Genomic DNA, 23353 nt, shown 5'->3' on the forward strand with positions numbered 1-23353 from the left:
GGACGCGCGGTCGGAGTGACGTCGCGTGCGCGCTCTCACGTCAGGCGCTTGTGCTCGCGTACGTGCACGCGCGCGATTAAAGAAATGCAATTTTTTTCCCTTCAACGAGTACTTGAACAAATATCGTAGCAAAAACGATTATACTAACGAACAGCTTAAATAATAGGAAATATTATTACTTTTTAATTCGATATTTGTTAATATTAAGGGTAACCATGACAACAGATTCCGTCTTGTCGAGTCTTGTGATGATGGAAGGACGCCATCTTTGTTCAGGAATCACAATACTACACATCCTATTCTTCCCAGATATATATTAAAAATATATAGCTTTAAAATAATAATAATGCTGATATCGTGGGATATGTTTCGACTTGTTAATGTTTTAGTGTAAAAATTGTATATCTGCGTCAACAAACAAACAAATAATAAACATCTATAATTACACACAATAACCAGTCGATCGAAATACACGATTATGTTTTTTTTTACACGACCACAAATACTAAATTAAGCTAAACTCCAATTTATTATATATTATTTTTTTCTTTCTCACGATGCTTTAGGTATTTTACTCAGGCATTCTGAAGACCAGCCTCGTGCGTCACTTCCGGGGTCCTACCCGCGCGCAGCCTGACTGAGGCGCTAAAACTGTAACGCTGGTGGTGTGAGTTAGCCGGATGCTAATGGTGTTCAAAATATAGTTAATTTATCAAGTATACAGATTTATTGTTGTTGTTTTTTTACTTTTTGTAAATGGAGGAATTAGATGTGGAGCCCACAACCACGGTAATGAGAGCTTATACACATAAATACACACATTTCCTTTATTTAATAATAATAATATCTGTTATGTAGACAAATATTAAAATTTTAATTAAGTATGTTTTTTAATATAAACACATCAACGTGCGTTACTAATTCAATATAACACTATTATCTTCCTTTATATATGATTTATTCCACAGTAGTGTTATTCCACCTCACTGGCCGTTAAAGAGTTTGTAGAAACTGTTAAAAGGTTACATTTAAAAATAAGTAGCTGATCTTTAATGTAATCAGCGATATTATTATTATTATTATTATTATTATTATTTAAGGTTGAAGCCCACGTACATGTCTGTGTGTCTCTCTGTACAGCAGAACTCTCTGTCTAACTTATTAATACAAAGAGATCCCATTCTGTAAGGTTGAGTATCTTACGCCTTGTTTACACTAAGTTGTCCTTCTTTGGTGGTCAGACAAATACACTCCCTGTTCGGTAATCGGAGAGTGAATCACAGATGAGAAATGGAAAAAGTAGATCAAAGGATAAAGATGAAGTTTTGTCTTAAAACCACTCCAGCGTGTTAAAATTCACTTATACCACTTCAGCGCTGTTATTTCAGCCAAAGTGAAAAAAAATATTCACTTTATCTTTTCTAATTAATATCTATTGGTGCAGGTGTTTGTTTACATTGAGACACTAGCGATTTAGTAGATTGTTTTAAAGTAGATTATTAAATCCACCACATTACTTTAACATCACTTTTACTCAACATTTAGATTTCACTGATGGTGCAGATTAAACTTCAGGCAGAGATCTAAGGACTGTAGAAGTTACAATACCTGCTCACAGGACAGTTTTGTGTGATAAAATTATGTTGTAATAGATATTTCTATAGCAATTATGTAGGGAACAGTCCGTGCCAGTGCATAATTTTGGCGCATAACACTGGGCTCTCAGTTCAGGTATTGTACACGCCCTCACTTCAGACTGCTGTGGATGTGTTTGCTCTAACAGACTGTGTTTTATCTCATGGTGACGCTTCACATTACTGCTTTTTGTTAGTTCCACGCCTTCTGAACATATGAGGCAAACTGGTTTTAAACTTCCCGCAAGTCGAATAACCATACAGTGATATGTCCGCTCATTTTTGAAGGTTCAGTTTTCATAGTCTAATTTCCTTTTTTTTTTTTTTTTTTTTGAGCAAGCCATGCTTTCTAACGCTTTCGTTTCTGTTTCTTAAGAATTTTGTTAGCTGCATACTCTGTCTATACCCGGTAAACTATTGCGTTGATTGACACTGATGGTATAATCACACCCACCTTGAGGAAACTGTATTTGTAAAAAAAAATAAAAAATGCTAGATTTTATGACATTTTCTGGCGTGTAACTGCTCAAAAAGTACTTTCTACTCAGCATTTTTATTTTATTTATGATGCAGGTTAAACTTCAGGCAAATACCAAAGTACTGACCAAGTTTAAATAGGTTCTGTCGAGCCAGTTTCACGTGATGCCATACAAAATCTGTCTGGACAGAGAGACAGGAAATTTTTCTGAGACTGTTTTCTGGTTTCTTCCAATGTATGAAATGTAAAGATATCATTAAATTATCTTTTTCTGGTTGTATTAAAAGAGCGAGTGCAGACACAACATTTTTGTTTATATAGATTGGTATTATAGATAAAGGTTGATAAATCATTATTGCCAAAAAGTAATTACAGTAAAACCTTGGAATACGAGTAAAACGGTTTACAAGTGTTCCACAAGACGAGCAAAGATTTGTAATAAATTTTGACCTGGAAAACGAGCATTGTCTTGGTTTACGAGTACCAAGTATCATGTATCACGCATAATTTGAATTTCCATTATTTCTTATGGGAAAATTTGCTTTGATTTACAAGTGTTTTGGAATAGGAGCCCACCTCCGGAACGAGCTATGTCTGTAATCCAAGGTTCCTTTGTATTATGTTCTGATCACTTAATTTATCAAGACAAAATGCATTCTTTCCTTTTCTTTCCCTATAAATTTACTCACACTGTGTGTGTGTGTGTGTGTGTGCAGCCGATCCCAGGAGCAGGCATTAAACAGAAGCATCTGGGTTTTGAATGGGGTCCAGGAGACCTGCTGGTGTACGAGACCAACTTAAAATTACAAGGTAACGAACTATAGAGAACAGCGTGTGTTTAACTGTAGAGAACAGCGTGTGTTTAACTGTGGAGAACAGCGTGTGTTTAACTGTAGAGAACAGCGTGTGTTTAACTGTAGAGAACAGCGTGTGTTTAACTGTAGAGAACAGCGTGTGTTTAACTGTAGAGAACAGCGTGCGTTTAACTGTGGAGAACAGCGTGCGTTTAACTGTGGAGAACAGCGTGCGTTTAACTGTGGAGAACAGCGTGCGTTTAACTGTGGAGAACAGCGTGCGTTTAACTGTGGAGAACAGCGTGCGTTTAACTGTAAAAAAAAAAAAAAGTAGAGGACAGCGTGTGGTGTATTTCTGTCTCCATCCATCAATGAACCTCTCTGTAGTCCAGTTATGCACTGTGGAGGCTGATGGTGAACACCGTTGTATTTATTTATTCTCTAACACACTAACACAGGTCCTGGTTCTGGATGCTCCGGTTGCCCGTTCGTCCATGTGGTGCGCAGAGACGAGGACATCTACTCGCCCATCCTGCGCAAACTCTTCAACGAGTCTCATCACATCTTCGTCGGGCTGCAGAACATCAGAGACGACCTGCCGAGCAAGAACAAGAAACCTCAGTAAGAACAACAGATTATACATTTATTATATATTCAGGTTATCCATCGCTCCTCATCTTTTACACGTGTATGTGTGTGTGTGTACAGCGTGAGGAGACGTTTCTCCAGTAGATATTACAGTAAATACACTGCCTGGACGGTTAAATATTGCAAATGACAAGATTTCATCATTCATTTACCTTTTGATTTGATTACACACATGATGTTTAAATGTTTAAATAACTAACTACATAAAATAACATTTCTAGAGAAAATTCACCACAGAGTTCACCATACCGTAAAAGCCTTCTGTCAATCAAACATATTTTATTAGACTGATTCTTTTACTCCAGTGAGGAACTTGATTTACTCTGTTGACACTTTTGAAAAAAAAAAGCTTTTAAACAAGTTAATCCAAATTTAGTTTTTTGGAAAAAAATAAATCTTAAACATCTAGTTTGACACTATGCATGATGGGTGCATCGCTTCTCACCCTGACACGCCCATCTCTGGGGTAGGCTCAGTCTCGACTCATCAGGTCACATGACCTTTTACCATCACTCCAATGTCCAGACTTTATGATCCCAAACAAACTAAAACCTAACAAGTGGTTTTCTTATAGACACACAGCTGTTTAGTTCCAATCCTGTGAGTTCTCATCACAATGTGTGTGTGTGTGTGTGTGTGGAAATGCTCTTACTTACTTACTTTTTCCCCTGACCTCAGTTTTTCCCACGGAGTTCATCACTGTCCTGTTAGGTTTTAATAAAGTTTTGAAGTTCTTAACCCAGTTCCAGTCATTTCAAATCTCTTTGTTTTCTTTGCTTGATGCAGAACAATAATTTGACTTTTTTAAAATGTTGACCTTTTTTTTTTACCCAGACAGTAAACGTCTATCTGAATGATTAAATTATTTGATTTTATGTAGAATCTGTATTTAAGTGAACTCTGTGTCTCACTGTGTGTTTGTGTCTCTGCAGGTTTGTGAGCATCAGTAAGAACTACAGGTCTGTAATACGAGCCTGCATGGAGGAACTGCAGCAGGTCGCAGGTGTGTGTGTGTGTGTGTGTGCGCGTGCGCGTGCGTGTGTGTGTGTGTGGGAGAGTTCATATAACGAAAACCAAACTGTACACATGAGTTTTATGATTATTTTTGTTTTTGATGTCAGCAAGTGGAAACAATTTTCTTTCTTTCTCTCTCTCTCTCTCTCTCTCTCTCTCTCTCTCAGTATCGACAAAAGACACACAGTACAGCAACCAGGTCCTGTTTCACTGTCTATATAACACTAATATTAAATCCTCCCTCAAAATCACTACACTCAAATATACCAGTTTTAACAATATATTTTATTTTAACAATAAAAATAATAATTTGCTAATAAAATGAAATAGAATATGGTATAAGGTAAAGTTTACAAACTTTAGTTGATTTGTGTGTGTGTGTTCAGGTGTCCATTCTCTTAGCGATTGAACTGATCTGGAATCTGTGTGAGGTTCTTTTCATCGACGCAGCACCAGGTAGAGTCTTCGAGAATTAATCACCCTATATACACTTTTTTTCACACACAGACTTTTCACACTTTACACACACATTTCATATTATTGATGCACAGTTAATAACATAATTTTTTTTAATAGCAGGTTATACAATCGTACGCCGCATTAAGAAACACTACCAGTCAAAAGTTCTAACTCCATGGTCGTTCCTGATGTTTATTTCTTTCTACACTGTAAAACAATACTGAAGGCGTTTATCCAAAATACACAATAATCTCCCTTGAACAGTTGATATTGAGATGTATATCTGCTACTTCTGCTCTGTAAAGCTTCATAACGGCTCTAATCTGAGGTGCTGGTGGTTAATTGGTGATTTCTGAGGCTGGTGACTCTAAATGAACTTCTCCTCTGCAGCAGAGCTCAGTTTTGGTCTTCATGAGACCTTCTGTTCCAGAACAGCAGACCTTCATGTCTTAAAATAACAACTGACTGCTGCTGCTGTTACTTAATTATTTAATGATGTATGTGTTATTTAATACTTTTAAAATCTTCAGTATTGTTACAGAATGTAGAAAATAAATCCAAACTTGTGTCCAAACTTTTGAGAGCAATTCAGTTATCAAACTCCTGTACACACATTCTATGTCCTGACTATTTTGGAAAGCGTATCCTCTCTGTGCCAACTTTCCAGTTTTATATATTTATAATTATTTATTGCTCTAGAAGTGATCAAACATACGTTTTCATAGCTTTAAACTTTTAATGGAGAAGTTTATTTTAAAAAATTGACTTACGTTGAGTTACGTTGTGTTGTGTTTTGTGTGTTGTGTTTAGCCGGCTCTCTGCTGCTGTACCTGCTGGACTGGGTGCGTTTACACAAAGCTGATGTAGATGAAAAAGCACGCGAGGTCCTGCAGAGTGAAAGTCCCACATATCATCACGCTTACTGGGACGTGGTACTGTGTCCTCTCGTCCTCCATCAGTCTGTTCAACACAAACCTGATACTCTGTCTTAACTTCCTAACTCTCTCTCTCTCTCTCTCTCTCTCTCTGTAGGTGATGAGTTTTGTCCTGCAGGGTCGTATGGACGAGGCACGACAGGTTTTACAGAAACAGGCGTCTCTACAGCCGGCGTCCAGAGCAGTGTATCAGCTCATGGACAACCTGCTGCACAAAATGCCTGTGTTTAACGTGAGAACTGAATTTATACTGATCTGTACAGTTACACGTTTATATTTATAAGTTTAGCAGAAGCTGAAACGTATTACTTCGTTACTTGGTGTTTGAGCTTGTGTCACATGTCCAGTACCACATGACTGATGATGTCAGAACCTTCAGGTGTCTCTGGTATTTCAGAATACATGTGGTTGGTTTGATGGCTTTGATGTTTTGGTGCTAAAATACCTCATAGTCAGTAATCACCCACATCAAGACCACTGCCAGGTGAACTAAACAACGTTATCAAGTGTATATACCAGCAAACTGGTGACAGGATCATGGTAGTGACGTCAGTGTGACGCACGAGCTCCAAAGCATCTCTCGAGCAGAAGAGGGCGCTCGCCTCCTCGCTTTGAGGCGTGTGTCGGAGAGTCAAGTGACCAATGACTAACGAAGCACCGCATTTGCCGAAATCACGTGACTGAATCATTATATTGGAGATTTTTGCACATAAATTTATAAATCAAGATTCAGGAAAACTTTTTTTTGCCCTTGAATGAAGCTTCATGAAATAAACCTTTTGGTGAAACTATTGGATGTCTAAGTGAGGCTTCACCTCACCATTACTGGATCATGGGCACCCAAGACTCACCCTCAGCTATGAGTACCTAAGGCCGGTCTGATCCCACAGAAAACACAAATCCCTGAAAACAATTCAATGCTGGCCACAAAAGAAAGTCACCAGAACACCACAGCCCACCACGTGGCGCCCAAGGCTACGGACCCGACCTACAAACTCACCAGATCCCTATCTGATCAAACTTCCACTGGATACACCAAACATACGAAGCCACAAGGATCTGCTGCCAGTGTCCTGATGCCAGACACCACAGCACACCCCTAGACAGAGGCGGACACCTGGACTTCAGAAAGTAAAAGTCCTGCAACGTATCTGTTCCATCCGTTAACGAAACCAGCTAATTTTAATTAGCACAACCTTTCAGCCAGATGTCATCACCTGATTTGTGCTGGTTTAGTTAATGGAGGGAACAAATATGTGGCAGGATGTTTGCTTTCTGAAGCCTGGGTTGCACCCAGAAGTCTTGAGGAGTCCTGCCCAAAGAGGCCTGAGCTGCCCCAAGCCAGGACAAGGACCAAAAACCCTGTGTGTTTATAATGTTATTAGATTTAATGTTGTGGCTAGTTGGTGTGTAAAGCTTCACCAATCTAGGATAATCTTAGGTTATAAGAACGAGTTACTTTTTAAAACTGTTACTGTTGTAGGAGGTTAACATTAAATGTCGAGTGTTAGTGGAAAATGATTGTGAAATAATTGCGGCATGATTGTGCAACACAACCTATAATAGTCAGTTTTTTCAGTAAAAACAATAATCATTTTCCAGTAAAAAACATTCTTACAGTCCTAGGCTAATGATAAAATCTTCTCCCATACATAAAAAATTAAAAACTCATGAGATCATAGTTGACATTGAGTCTATAAAGATACTTTTAAATGTTTTATTTATAATAAGAAAATGTGTGGACTATTTGAACACCACATATACAATATACTTTTGTCATAAGTCCACCACAGAATGCATTTACTGCTACTTAAGTGTAAATGACATGAATATATTTACAGAAACACTAAATTGGGTATATTTTTTTTATTTACTGTAGTCACAGACTGGTGTAAACTGTTCAATCAATGAGGCATGACAGGGCTTAAATGAATGGCTGCCTTTATCTCTGCTAACCACCAGATGGTGCCGTGGCTCCTGAAATAAACGTTTCAAAGGTTTGAATAATTTTTTCACAAATTTGGAGAAAGCCTCGTTGTTTTATAAGGATTAATTCACTCATCACTACTAAACACTGTAAAGTCAGTCTTGCCGCTGAGTTTGATGCAGTGCCAACTTTAACTTTGGGTTTCCCACCAGTCTTGTCTGCTAAATAGTTACAGGTAGGAAACCGGTACAGAAAATATCTGAATTGAGTTTAAAATTCACAGATTTTGTGATCAGGAGTTTTTACGTTTTGTGTGTGTGTAGCCTGGTAGCACGCAGACCCTCACAGAGTTTGATGTGAAATGGAGGCACTGGCACGAGGAGTGTGACCGCTGTCTCCAGGACAACTCTTTCGCTAGCAACCGTCACCTGGAGACCATCTGCAAGGTGAGACCTTTTCTTTCTATAATAATGACAGTAATTTAATTCAATTCAATTTTATTTGTATAGCGCTTTTAATCATTGTCGCAAAGCAGCTTTACACAATCAAAAAAATTATTTAAGTCTGTATGGAATGTGAGTGTGCAGGAATTAAAATAGTCAGATAGTCCCTGGGGAGCAAGCCGAGGCGACAGTGGCAAGGAAAGACTCCCTGAGATGGTAATAGGAAGAAACCTTGAGAGGAACCAGACTCAACAGGGAACCCATCCTCATTTGGGTGGAACAGAGAGCAGGAATTGATCTCCATTCATACTGTGTGTTAAGTAGCAGGCAGTTACAGTTTTTTTTAGATTTTTTTTTTCTTATTTTGTCGCACATATGCATCTCACAATGCAGGGTGGATAAGATAGGGGTGATATTCTGAACTAACTGAAATTTGTTTATGCACCTAGTTAAACAACCAGACAGTAGGCATTACAATGTTCAACCTAAGGGTGATAAAAGCATGAACTAGTTTTTCTGCATTGTTTAGCGACAATATATTTCTTATCTTGGCAATATTTCTGAGGTGAAAGAGTGCTATCCTGGTAATAATATCTACATGAGCTTCAAATGAAAGGCTTGAATCAATAATCACACCAAGGTCTTTTACTGTTGCACTTGATGGAACAGAAAGGCCATCTAAAGTTACAGAGTGATCTAAAATCGTACTCCTAGCTGTATGCGGTCCTATGACTAGAACTTCTGTCTTATCTGGATTAAGCAAAAGGAAGTTAATTAGTAGAAGAGGTGTGCTCCGGTGGGCTAGACTTAGCATTAGCTTTGCCTAAATGAGTATGCCGCCGAGTCGTCACCCACTCGCCCCGCTGTGAGGGCTCTAATGCCGGAGTCGGGGGCTGGTTATCTCCGCCTGCGGCACCCAGACTGTCCGCTACAGGAATAACACTGCTCTCACACTCTCTAACCCTCTCTAATGTTTGGATGCGCTCCTCTAACGCTGATATCTTCTCCATCAGATATCACTAACATGAGTAAAGGACGGAGACCGATTACCACTAACGACGGAGGAAGAATGTCTAAACATCCTGCACTCTACACACTGAACGAGCTGAATATTATCCATTATATCGTACTTGAGTTGGAGTTTAGTTGTTTTGAGCTGAATTCCATTTGTTGTTCTTAGAAGAAGAAACTCGCGCGCTCTCCAAAGAGCGCAAAAAACTAAAAAAAAAGGTGAAGCCAAATAGTATGAAGATGTAAAAACTAGCTGCTATTAATATTATTATTGTATAAACGAAAAAGCAATATAATTAAACGCTGATACAAACACGAAAATTTCGCGGCAACGGTACGAAAACAGGAAGTTACGTCACAGGAGTGACGTTATACGTGACTATATACGTTTTATATAGTTCAGGATTCAGACATATGTTGATCTAGCTACACTAAGAGCTTTTCTATGATGCTCTTCTTCCATGCTATTTAAAATACTAACAATTTAGTTTGACGCCATTTACATTCTAATTTCCGAGCGGTCTGTTTTAAAGTGCGTGTGTGGTCGTTATACCAGGGAGCGAGTTTCGAGTCTGACCTGCTTTATGCATGGGTCCTACTATACACTATCTATCTATATATATATATATATATATATATATATATATATATATATATATATATATATATATATATATAAAATACATAGATATGTTGCATTTGTTGTAAAATAGTATCGACTAAAACCGGTAACACAACAAGCATGCACATGCACCTAAAACACAATCATCCGTTGCAAAAAAAAAAAGCTACAACAGACCCGTCTTCGTCTTCCCGACAGTGCACCATAACTGGGGCATTTAGTCGACAAACAAAGTGCAAAATGGTGTGCACTCACCGACAGTGTAGTTCGCTTGATTGCTAAAGAGATGCTGCCCTTTAGTATCGTCGAAAAGCCGGCAGCTCTGAGAGAATGTTTAGCACAGCTGGCAACATTGCTACTCCTGACAGATCCTGCCTTAAGCCACACAAAGTCAACATGTTGGTATTTCTTGCACGGAATCTGCCATAAAATCACTATCTCTCTCTCTCTCTCATCATTGGTGTACATAGACTGCAATTCACTTTTTTTGCTGGAGAAATTATTTTTCAAAAGTTTTTTGCATATGGCTTGAGGCTTTTTGTTTGTTTGTTTACAAAGGTCCTAACAGGCAGTTTTGCCTGTTATGGAATGCATGTTAAGCCTATTGTTTAATATTTTTTGAAGTGCAATTTTGCACTTCTCCATCAGCATCCTCAAAGCAAATACTGCATCTGATGTACTCTTTCTAGGCATAAAACCATATTGCTGCTCACAAATGCTCACCTCTGCCCTTAACCTAACTTCCACTACTCTTTCCCACAACTTCATTGAGCTTTATGCCTCTGTAACTGCCACAGCTCTGCACATCTCCTCCATTCCTCTGGAATCCTCTCACTCTCTAAGATCTTGTTAAATAAACTATTTAGAAACTCTTCTTCCCCCTCTCTTAAGCACTTCCATACCTCCACAGATGTCATCAGGAGCAACAGCCTTTCCACTCTTCATCCACTTCAACGCCCTCCTCACCTCACTCTTACTTATATTTGCTACTTCCTGCTCCACAACAGTCACCTCTTCTACTCTTTGTTCTCTTTCATTTTCCTTATTCAGCAACTCTTTAAAGTACTCCTTCTATCTTCCCATCATCTGTCAGTACATTTTCATCTCTATCTTTAATCACTCTTACCTGCTACACATCCTTTCCATCTCTATCTCTCTGCCTCGCCAACCTGTACAGATCCACCTCTCCCTCCTTACTATCCAATCGAGCATACAAGTCCTTAAATGCTTTTTGTCTGGCCTTCGCCACCTCTACCCTCACCTTATGCTGCATCTCCCTGTACTCCTGTCTACTACCTTCAGTCCTCTCAGTGTCCCACTTCTTCTTAGCTAACCTCTTTCCCTGTATACACTCCTGTACTTCCTTGTTCCACCACCAAGTCTCCTTGTCCACTTTGCCCTTTCCTGATGATACACCAAGTACCCTCCTACCTGTCTCCCTGATCACATTGGCTGTAGTTGTCCAGTCAACTGAAAGCACCTCCTGACCACCCATAGCCTGTCTCAACTCCCTTCTAAGACTAAACAATATTTTTCCTTTTTAACTTCCACCACTTTGTCCTCTGCTCTGCCTTTGTCCTCTTCACCTTCCTCACCAACAGGGTTATTTTACATACCACCATTCTGTGTTGTCTGGCAACACTCTTCCCTACTAACCCTTTGCAGTCACTGATCTCTTTCAGATTACATAAAATATATCCACCTTCCTTCTTTGCATCATATCAACCACCTCTCTTGCCTTCCCAGTCATGGTCCCTACATTCAAAGTCCCTACATGCCACTCCTAAACTCTTGCCTTTCCTTTTCTCTCTCTGCTTTCGAACATGCCTTCCTCCTCTTTTTCGACAAACACTAGCCCAATTTCCACCGGCACCCTGTAGGTAAACAGTACCGGTGGCGGCCGTTGGTAAACCAAGGCCTCGACCGATCCGGTATGGAAGTGATATTTGTGATTCGCATCATTGATTTGGCAAAAGTTTTACGTCGGATGCCCTTCCTGACACAACCCCCTGCATTTATCCAGACTTGCGACTGACGCAAGAAGACACTGGATAATAATAATAATACTGAATTTGTTGCATGTGTTCAGGTCCTGGTTGGTGATGAAGACACTCTGCTGGAGCAGAAAGAGCTGCTGGGAACCTGGTACCATTTACTGATCAGCCGTCTGCTGTTCTCACATCCTACTGTTAAACCTGCTGAGCTGCACTACTACGCTCAGGTGGACGCACGCACGCACACATACACACACACACAAATAATTCAGTGTTATGTCAATTAGTTTAGATAATAAACAAAATAATAAGACGGCAAACACACACCAATGACTTTTCAGTTGTTATATATTACAGTTGTAATATCTAAAATTTAAAATAAAAATGTGTTGCATAACACTTCATTTCCACCTTTGTGTGTGTGTGTGTGTGTGTGTAGTCAAGTATGGACATGTTCCTGGAGTCGCACAGCGCTCCAGAGCCTCTGGACAGCATCTTACTGGCTGCATTTGAGTTCGATCTTCACCAAGTTATTAAAGACTGCAGGTCAGACATTATACACACTCAATCTCACACACACACTCAAATTTTTCTCTTATCTCTCTTCCATCTCACTTGTATCTCTCTCTTATTTTTTTTTCTCATCTCTGTCTGTCTCACACTCTGTTGTGTATTTTACAGAAGCCCTAGGCATCATGATATCTGCTTGTACTGTTTTCAGGGCTCATTTAATTAACCTTCTGTTAAAACAGACCTTTGTAAATCCTAATTGTGATGTTTATTTCTTAAATCTATGTTTTTTGTTTTGTTTAAAAAGTGTTTGTGTTGAATCGCAGCATTGCCCTGAATAACTGGTGGTTTGTGGCTCACCTGACTGACCTGCTGGATCACTGCAAACTCCTGCAGTCACACAACCTCCAGTAAGAGCTCCTTACAAACATGCGCTCGCGTGCACACACACACACTCGCTTTAGTAAAATTATAAGGTTTTAAGCTTTTGCAGTGAACCATATTTTTATAATCCAAAATCAGTGTGTTGTGTGTTTTTTTTGTTACCCTTCAACTCATAGGATCATCCAGCCCAAGTTCAACAATGTTTTTCTTTCAAGTGTCTATTCACCCAAGTATTATTTGACTTATTTTTGCTGTCACAGTAATTTTATATGCATAATTTACATAAGGTAAATAAGGGATATAAAAAGTGTCTAAGACTCCGACTGCACCCATGGAAGCTCAGTCATCTGGAGAAGGGGAGAAGATTCCAGATCAGTGGAGATTCACTTATTTCAAATTATCTTCCTGTTAAATATAGTAGCCAAGATTTTTTTTTTGTAGAGTCCACTGCCTTTTTAGGTTCCTCTTGAAAAACAACTTCATCTATACATCACCCAGAAAAAATGCAATTTTAGGATGTTTGAAACACACAGGAGTGGTTCCACAGCTCATCAAAGAGAATCAGGGGACGCTGTATTGTGGCTGAGGCTTAGCAAATTGATACCCCAGCAGAGTCAGAGATCTCATAACTGACTAATGTAATAACTTCAGCCTAAATGTCCCGTCTGAAACAGCCCCCTTAAGCTGGCATATAATCAAGGAGGGGATAATAACAGGGTGAATTATCTCTATGAGCCTTTTTGAACTAACATGCATGTCCTTGTACAGTCTGACCTAATACAAACAAATACAAAATCTGCCTAACACCAACCGCCCAATAGGGCATTCATGGATGACCTGACGGTCACAACAGAGTCAGGTTAATCCTGTAAGGACTTGAGAAGATGATAGTGTGTGCCCGAGAAAGTCCAAGAAAGTCACAAACAATCATGTGGAGTAAAGGTAAGAAAAAGGAGAGTCATCACTACCATCTGAGAAAATACCTCAGAAGATTGCGAGTCTACCAAGGAGCCTTAACAGCACTGCACTCTAAAGGCAGAGCAACAAGCTATGTTCATTGATAGAGGAATTAACTATTATGAGGTCTAGAGATGTAATACTATACCAACGGGTGACCAATGATGGGATAGAGGTGAGGACAGCGAGGAAGTGAAAAGCAGCAGAAGCAGTACATAGTCCAGACTTTTGTTACAAAATGCTGGAGTGACCCGAGTGGAGTGAATGTTGGGAGTGGTGACCCAAGGCACAGCTGGATGTTGATCTTTTCCATCCCTCCATTAGAGGGGGCAGTGGTGGATGAGTAGAGTCGGAGTTTGTTTAGGATTGAACCAGCAGCATTCCACCTCTCACATGCTCCTGCACACACTCAACCTGGAGCTACTTTCCATCAAATTCCATCTTTCTGTCTTCCTTAGGAATTTACTTAAGTCATAGTCAGCACCATTTATATTCCATCAGAGCTGGACATTTTCTTATGTGAACTATATGAGGCACACACTCGGAACCAGACAACCAACCGGGATGCTACGCTCATTGGGATGGGAGACTTAAAAAATGCAGACACGCAACACCAAACTTTTATCAACATATCACCTGCTCCACCAGGGGCAAAAACCTTGAACCACTGCTGCACCCAGTTTAAAGATGGCTCCAATGCACTGTCTCATCCTAAGAGGGAGGTGATGTGGACCAATCGGTGGCCACTCTGCCGTACATATTGGGAGATGCAGACTGGGAGATATTCCAGCGCCAGACTGATGACATCAGCTTCTGGAAGCAGATATTTGAATTATCTAGAAACTGGCGATATTAATGCTGCCCAAAAAACTACTGCCAGAATGTTTCCCAACCATATGACCTACCTTTGCCTCTAGGAACATGGAAATGTACATGACTGCATCATATAACATTCGCAGAGCGGTAAACGAGATGGAGCAGACCTACAGGAGGAAACTAGAGTCACAGCTCCAAGAGTGCGGGTCTTGAGGCCTGTGGCAAGGACTAAGGACAGTAATGGACTATAAACATACAACACCAACATCCACAATGATAAACGCGGACGTCTCTCTGACAAATGAGCTGAATCCTATGCTTGTTTTAAGCGCTGCAGCTAACGACGCTTACAATGCTAACGGTATTAGTAGTGCTAGTGGCAGCAAATAGGTGAAGAATGCCAGAATGGGAAACACGTTTATCATCTCGGAGTATGATGTGAGGAGAGCCTTCAGGAGTGTGAACACCAGGAAATCAGCAGGACAAGAAGGCATCACCGGTCAGGTCCAAAGAGCTTGTGCTGACCAGTTAGCACCGGTGTGACCACATGGAGAGTTTTAACCTTTCCTCATCATAATCCCTACCAGCTTTAAACAGTTCATTATTGTTCCTGTTCCAAAGAAACCCTATTCTTCCTGCCTCAAAGATCTTCTGTAGCAGTGCTTCCAGTTGTGATGAAATGCTTAGAAAGGCTGGTCAGAGACTTTGTCTCCTGTCAGAATTGTTTAACATATGATGCCATCTCACACCTCCTTTATACATTCCTAAGTTAGCTGCACACAAGGAAGGGGAATTATGTTAAAATGCTTTTTGTTGATTGTAGTTCACCTTTAGTACTATAATTCACTCCACACTCACCACCAAGCTGAGCCTTCATTTGTGTCAGTGGATCTCCAACGTCCTGACTGGGAGACCACAGGCAGCATGTCTCAGCTTTCCTCACCCTCAGCACTGGAGCCCCTCAGGGGTTTATTTACTTAATAGACTTCATTTTTCTCGTCATTGGCAGTCGTGTAGGAATTTTACTCATTATACTGTGCATGGTTGTATACTTGACAAACGAAATGTGATTTTTTAAAAACATTTATTTCCGCAATGTTGAAAATATATGTTTGGTTTATAAGTGTGTGTGTGTGTGTGTGTGTGTGTGCGCGTGTTTAGTTTTGGCTCTAACCTGCGGGAGTTCCTGGTGCTGGAGTACGCCTCTGGACTCTTCTCTCATCACAGGTGAGATGCATCTGTCTCCACAGTGAAGCACAGTGCACTCTTGACACTGTGCTGTACAATGAGCTACAGCATACATTATACAACAGGGATTTGGTCCCCACGACCATGTAATAGGATAACTGGTATAGAAGAAAAATTGATGTATAATATTCAACATCATTAAAAAAAAAAACTAAACATTGTAAGAGTTGAACTTGAGCATTTTTTTTGTAAGTCTAGTTTGTTTTAGTATTGTATTAAATGTAGTTCATATTTCTAATTTAACACCTGATTCTGCTTGTGTGTGTGTGTGTGTGTGTATTTGTATGTTAGTCTCTGGCAGCTGGCAGTGGATTATTTTGATCACTGCCCCGAGTTCGGCCGTGTGTATTTGGAGCTGCAGATTGAGAGAGTGCCACTGGAGACGGAGCGCAAAGCACTGAAGGTGCTCAGGATCTGTGAACAGCGACAGATGAATGAGCAAGGTGTTTATATATATACACACACACACACACACACAGTCTCCCACAAAGAAGTGTTTGGATCTGAATTAAATATTGTGAAAGGATGAGAGATTATGTTGAGAGATGAGAGATGCTGTTAATCTATATTTCAGTTTTTTCAATGAAATCATAACTTGTGTGTTTTTGTTGCAGTACGCAGTATCTGTAAGATCATGGCTAAAAGGGCTCTCACTAATAACAGACTGGGTTCAGCGTTGTCCTGGAGTATCAGAGCTAAAGATGCAGCCTTTGCCACGCTCATATCTGAGAGGTGTGTGTGTGTTTGAGAAGAAAAGTGTTTTTTTTTTTTTTTTTTCTTTTATTGTTACTTGGTGCAACTTGGTTTTTTTTCCCCACTCTCTGGGAATGGACCAACTGACTCCAATATTTAAAGCATAGATCTCTTCAACAGAAGGCTTAGAAGGGTCATGGTACTTGAGAATAGGGGCCCAGGTCTTGTGTTCTTTAGCTGCCATTTTAATCTTTTTTAAGGAGTTGCATGAGTAGAGATCAAATAAAGTGAGGTAAAAATTACTGAGTGCAATACATTTCTTGTCCTTAAAGATGGTACGAGCAGGCCAACTAATGATTGCCAACTACATGTTCTGGTACATTGGCTCCCCTTATGACCCTAAGATAAAACCCAAGGAACACCACTCTGGGAACATTGGAGTCACATATGTCCAAGTAATTTTTTTCTGGGTGTTCTGTGGGTGCAAACAAAAGCTCTCCACTTGGAGAGTGACTGACTTCATGCATTGGGTAGTAGAACGTCTCCGGATGGGCCCACAGTCCAGAGCTTGCAATAGCAGTGGATGTTGCATCAGTTTCAGTGCCAGCTGGAGGCTCTTGGCAGTGATGGTGTCAAATAAGTTGCTAGTGGTGGTGAAGTTGTGATCTGTACAGGCAACATGAAATTTTGTGTGAGAAATAAGAGTTTCTGGTTTTGGAGTGCATTGTGATGGGCAGTACTTCATGAGTGTGCTGGTGCTGCTGACTGATGAAGTTTTCTGTCAGGACCAAGATTGACAGGTTGACAGAAAGTAAATCAAACACACGAAACAAAATCTGAAATATCAGACGGGCAAACGTGAAATGTTCAGCAAGCAACATTAATTGGGTAGCACAGGAACTGGACATCAGGAACAGAATAAAAAAATTATTTCAGTCAGTATGAACAGGTTGTGCAGCAGAAACAGATGCAGAGCTCATGGATCATCACATGACCGTGGAAGAGAGTGTCTTTTTATGTTTTTTTTTTTCTCACTGCAATAGTAAACACTTACTCAGAAATAATTGATTTATATAAAACTTCTTAACATTATAGTAGTTAATGCTATTTCTTTAATGTTTAATAATTATGATCTGCTGCATGTGCCGTGCAGGTTTCTGCAGGATTACTGCACACGAGGCTCGTTCTCTGATCTGGATCTGATCGATAACCTTGGACCTGCCATGCTCCTCAGCGACAGACTCACATTTCTTGGTACCTGAAGGGTGTTTATGTGGAAATGTGCTTTTTTTTCAGTTCTCTACTTTTTTAACCCTAGCATTGTACCTGGAAATCACTTTTTTGGGGGGCTTATTATTTATGCAATGGGATAATTAATAATCATGGAACCATTGTTTCTTTTTGTGATGTATCTCAATTTTCACTCAGAAATGACAAATAATTAAATCAGTGTTTTGATGTAAAATAATAAGTATCCCTGATATGTCTGGGGCAGTTTCTGCTGTGGTTTGACAGGCTAAACACAATGTTGATGGACTCATTTGCATAAAGTCTAGATTTGTGTGGTAATAAGTATCTACCAGGTATTTGAATGAAGTAGTTACTGAAGTTCAGGCTATAGCCCTTTGTTTCTGTGAATATGGTTGTATTTAGCTTCAGTAAATTACACAATTAAGTAGAAGGTCTTTAGAAACACTGATATGTGTGCTGTGTGTTTAGGGAAGTACTGCGAGTTCCACCGGCTCTACGGAGAGAAGAAGTTCCATGAGGCAGCAAAGCTCCTGCTCTCCCTCATGACGGCCAAGATCGCTCCTCGCAGCTTCTGGATGACTCTGCTTATAGACGCCCTGCCCTTACTGGAGCAAAAAGAGGTGTGTCACTGCAGTCACTCGGAGGGTCACTGTGGGAATTTGTGTTCATTCAGTTACAAGAGAAGGGATGTCAAGGAGGCTCCAGTTCATCCCAAAGGTGTTCAGTTGAGTTCAGTCAGGGCTCTGTGCAGGACATTCAAGATCTTCCACTCCAAACTTGCACTGTCATGGTGGAACAGGTCTTCAGTTCCAGGAAAAGGAAGTTGTAGTACTACTGTGTTCAAACCCTTTCTATATAATTGTGTGCTTCCAGTTGTGTGACAGATTATTCAGAGCTAAAAGCTTTTTTGTAATATAAAATATCTTATTTATGATTGCATGGGCCAGAACAGTGGTGGCTCAGACAGTTACGGCTGTGGGTTACTGGGCTACTGATCGGAAGGTTGTGGGTTCCAGCTCCAGAACCGCCACTTGCCATTGCCACTGTTGAGTCCTTGAGCATGGACCTTAACCCTATCTGCTCCAGGGGGCGCTGTATCCTGGCTGACCCTGCGCTCTAACCCCCGGTTCCTAACTGGGATGATATGCGAAATAATAATTTCACTGTGCTGTAACGTACATTTGACAAATAATTGATTATTACTACTACTACTACAATGCCTTGAGCAGCTTTTACTGTGACGGTAAATAGCAGCAGCTCAAATGCGTGTCTGAGGATTTTTTTCCTCACAAAAACTCTAGACATTTAGAAATACAACAAACAGCAGCTGATCATTCAGGCTCAATGAGAATGTTTCTGTTTGAGAAGTGTATATAACTTGAATCAGATAAGTTAAATATGGATATTTTATCTGTTCATGTTTTAATGGGGGTTTGCCCTGATATTTGGAATTGTTACTTACTAATCGTGTGTGTGTGTGTGTAGGGGATCTTTTCAGTAGATCAGACGTATGAACTCATGTTCTGTCTGGAAGAGCTGACTTCTGACAAAAGCAAGCTAGAACCCGAGCAGCTAGCGCAGGTACAACACACCCACACTTAAAATCTAATTATTTCATAAAACTGACTGTTACAAAGTGCTGACACTGGAGACTCCTTCCATACATGTTAAATAAACATCTTATGGTAAAGTTTTCTGTATCTGTGATTTACAGCTGTGCTACTATCAGAGCTGCTGTTATAAAAACTTAATGAGCCCCTGCAGGCCAATCAGAAAAACTCAATAAGCTCTGTGGTGTACACTGAAATACGTGTTTGTGTTTTCAGGATGATGATGATGTCGAGTCCACAAAGCTGGAGCTGCTGCGATTGGCTCTGGCGCGTAACCTGGCAACGGCCATTGTGAAGGAGGGAACATTCGAGACCTAAACACACACATTCACACTCTAGATATAATCATTCATAAAGGACTTACATGCTCACTGTACTGTATATAAAACATGAAGTGTTTCGACATGTAATAAAAAAAGTATTTGTTACTGGTTTTTCAAATAAATCTTTTTCTCTGAATCTCTTACGCATTACACCTGAAATAGCAAGAAATAAGAATCTATTGCCCAAAATAAAGCTCAAAGTATATTTTATTTTTAGACAAATGAATTTGAGCATAAAAATCATGTTAAATACATAAAACAACATGCATATAAAACTACATATAAAGCAAAATCATATAAAACAGTGTATGAATAAAATCACAATATATTTTAATGATACAATTATTGTAAGCATTATATTGTTAATATTAGAAATCATAAGTGGTTCTATACTGGGTTTGATCGGCTGATGCCAAGAAAATACGAAATTAGGACAATGTTTAACAAATTTACAACACAATCTTGCAAATGGTACACTAAATCATTTAATTCAAGCATATACTTAAAGATAGAATAATCTATATTGTCTGTCTCAAATAGTAACAGAAATTCTTCTTTGACCAGGATCCATAATTTACACGCAATAAACACAATTAGAAAATGCACAGGAAATTCCTTTTTTAACTGTTTAGAATGGTTATTGCACTGAGAATGAATGATTTCTTGTAAATGTTTTTCACTGGTCCACCAGTCGACCTGCTGCTGATGCTAGTATATGTCCTCACAGATCAGCCATCACAGTAAAAACTATTCATATTAACAAAACCTAGGTTTTGGGATTCTCCTTGTGCCATGGTGGTTCTGGACCATTGGGGTGTGGCTCCATAGAACCTCTGTAGGACAGGTGTACTGTGGTGTCTATCACCAGGATATTCTCAATGGATCCTTTAGGTGCTGCAGCTTGTGGATCAGACTTGTATAAATGGTGCATTCCACGTGTGCTTGATCAGTTTGGGAACTGTTAAGTCTTTGCCTGCTGCGCCCCGTGTGTGGTGAGCTGTGGTACACTTTTTCTTCACCGGACAGTCTGGGCTTTGTTCTCTGTGGTTATGGGAGAGCCTTGGGTGCCTACTGTATGATCCTGTCTCCAGTTTACTGGTGTATAATTGATTATCAAGTTTATTAAATTCACCTGCCAGTGATGTATGTTGTCAAACAAAATAATTTATCCAAGTCAAATAACTGCAAATTATGACACAGTATTAGCATGAGTCCCAACTTCATTTTATCAAAGTAATCCTAACTTTTTAAAATGGTACCTAATTACCACTCCAATGACAACATTATACAGCATATAGGGTTCCTGCTGGTTTCGGTCTGATCCTGTAACAAAAAGATTTCAACTGAATTAAGTAGCAAAGTGATAAATATGACTTGTACTGAGTCTCCTACGGGTTTCCTCAGATAAACTCCCCAATGCCAGTCCTGTCAGGTGAGAATCCCATCAATGTCCTGAAACTGTTCCTGTCCATTTCAGCTCTCTGTTCCACTCACTGGGTTCAGCTTAAGTCCATGTGGCTTTTCATCTGCTGATCCTAATAGTCCTTCAGGTTTTTATGGGATTGAGGAATTTATGTCCCAGTCTGAGTCTGTTTAGTGTGTTATTATTAAAGGATTACATTTCTATAAATGTGTTCTCTGTTTGCTGACATGAAAAGGCAAGAAAATTTTAATCTTCGGCACACAGCTGTTCATCACCAACCAAATCTAAAAGAGAAATATCTGAATTAATAAACACAAAGTAGAAGGTGCTGCTCCATGATCAACAGCACATAATCACCTTTGCTGTAAGGAAAACATTACTATCTCATGTATATAATGTAATTTAACATTTATAAAATATTTCAGACTATTCACCTAGAACAAATTATAGTTCCCTAAGTTCTAACAGGAAAGTGAGCCGACATTTACAATCACATCACAGACTGTAGAGCTTTAAAATCAGATCACTGCTGTGTGTTTTATCTCCTGGTCTACAGTACATGTATATTTTAAGTGCAGACTTTAAAAAGAAGCGGAGATGAATTTTACAGGAATGACAGAAGACACGGTGAGGAGGTGGAGAGCTGGAAGGAGTGTCAGAGTGAGTAAAGTAGCTGATTAAATCTAATATTTGTGGCAGTGTGGCATTAAAGATGATGATTTTCATGAGTTTTTATGAGAGTTGAGGAGAAAGTCTGCTGCTTATCAGAAACAGGAAAAAGCTGAGATCATCTTATTCAGACAGAAGCAGCAGTATGAAGTCAGAGATAGCAGGGTGTCACAAGGAGACCAGCTGTTCATTTACAATCACTCTCATGCACTCAGGTGGGATGTAATTTGTAATAAAGTCTGATTAAATAGAATAAAGTGAAATTTTAACTCTGTAATCTGATATTTACTGGAACTAAAGAGAAATGCTAATGCTAATATACAAAATAATGCTAATCAGTCTGTTAATGTGTTTCAGTGTTTATATAAAGAGATCATTACTCACCTCAGTGTCTGTAGTTTGTAATGTTCATCGTCCTTAAGAGCGGAGAGACACTTCTTTACTGAGTCTCTTATTTTATTATGGGACAGATCCAGTAGTCTCAGGTGTGAGGGGTTTGATTTCAGAGCTGAAGTCAGAGCAGCACAGCCTTCATCTGAGACACGACAATTCAACAACCTGCAGAGACACAATTCACTCTCTGTTGTAACACAGATCTGGCAACCCTGTTCATAGCAGATAGACACAGATGTAGTGAAATAATCCTCACTAACAGAACTAAGTTTCATCTCTGAGAATGTCACTGCTGCTTTTAAACCCTGCAGCTCACACAGTGCAGTTAGTTTGTGTCTCAGCTGCAGTTTGTGTGATTAGTTACAGTGTTGTAGTAAATTTCACAGTCATTTCAGACACACTGCAGTCGCATCAAGTCAGGTTTTGTGCTGCAGCTTCTCACATACGTACATCTGACCCAAAGACTCTGTGACAAATCATCAGTGTGCAGTGAAAAGAAACAATCTTCCTCCTCAGGACATTAATGATGAACCTAAAACCTCTGCTTCAGTCTCACTATTAGAGAATGTGTCTTACTGAGGAGCAGGTCATGTGACTCTCAGAGAGATGATCTTACTTTAGTGTCTCCAGTTTACAGTCAGGATTCTCCAGTACAGCAGAGACACACTTCACTCCTGAGTCTCCTAGATTATTATAAGACAGATTCAGTTCTCTCAGGTGTGAGGGGTTTGATCTCAGAGCTGAAGTCAGAGCAGCCCAGCCTTCATCTGAGACACCACAACCACGCAACCTGCAGAGACACAATGACACACACTTCATCAACAGATTTACATCTTGGTTTATTATTTTAGTTTTAAGATGGTGAGTCTACAAAATGGTTCTCTAACAGACTTATAGTGCACTATACAGGGACAATAAACTTGTTTCTCTATAACCTTTGTTTAATAACACTAGACATTTATATAACACTATAGATTTATATTACTGCAGAATCAAGGAAGTAAAAGTCTGAGTCAGTATCAAAAACAAACACCATTAATTTAAACCAAGTTATACTAATTTCAGGCTTAAAGCGTTACTTTTGAGGAGAATCAAAACTCTTTACTAAACAATATTA

At 39.5% G+C, this 23353-nt stretch overlaps 2 protein-coding genes across 6 annotated transcripts in view; one reads left to right on the plus strand and one right to left on the minus strand.

Annotated features, from left to right (window-relative positions):
* The first annotated feature begins 113 nt into the window (after window positions 1-113).
* nup85 (nucleoporin 85) lies at window positions 114-20253 on the plus strand. The gene is made up of 19 exons (XM_053489886.1): window positions 114-789; window positions 2829-2922; window positions 3365-3527; window positions 4487-4557; window positions 4736-4767; window positions 4955-5024; window positions 5838-5959; window positions 6060-6194; window positions 8213-8335; window positions 12055-12186; window positions 12399-12505; window positions 12796-12879; window positions 15788-15853; window positions 16166-16317; window positions 16489-16606; window positions 17721-17821; window positions 18287-18438; window positions 19304-19399; window positions 19645-20253. The coding sequence occupies exons 1-19, from the start codon at window positions 757-759 to the stop codon at window positions 19744-19746; spliced, it is 1953 nt and encodes a 650-aa protein (XP_053345861.1). The 5' UTR covers window positions 114-756; the 3' UTR covers window positions 19747-20253.
* A 2534-nt stretch (window positions 20254-22787) lies between these two features.
* Window positions 22788-23353, minus strand: part of LOC128515924 (NACHT, LRR and PYD domains-containing protein 12-like) — a 32974-nt gene continuing 32408 nt past the window's right edge. The window contains exon 7 of one of the 5 annotated variants that reach the window (XM_053490187.1): window positions 22788-23026. In XM_053490187.1, the coding sequence (XP_053346162.1) occupies window positions 22849-23026 (178 nt within the window). In that variant the 3' untranslated portion in view covers window positions 22788-22848. The remainder of the gene's footprint in view (window positions 23027-23353) is intronic. The other 4 variants (XM_053490188.1, XM_053490185.1, XM_053490186.1 and 1 more) reach the window with 4 other exon arrangements.

Source organism: Clarias gariepinus, chromosome 28, assembly GCF_024256425.1.
Source record: "Clarias gariepinus isolate MV-2021 ecotype Netherlands chromosome 28, CGAR_prim_01v2, whole genome shotgun sequence".
NCBI classification, from domain to species: domain Eukaryota; kingdom Metazoa; phylum Chordata; class Actinopteri; order Siluriformes; family Clariidae; genus Clarias; species Clarias gariepinus.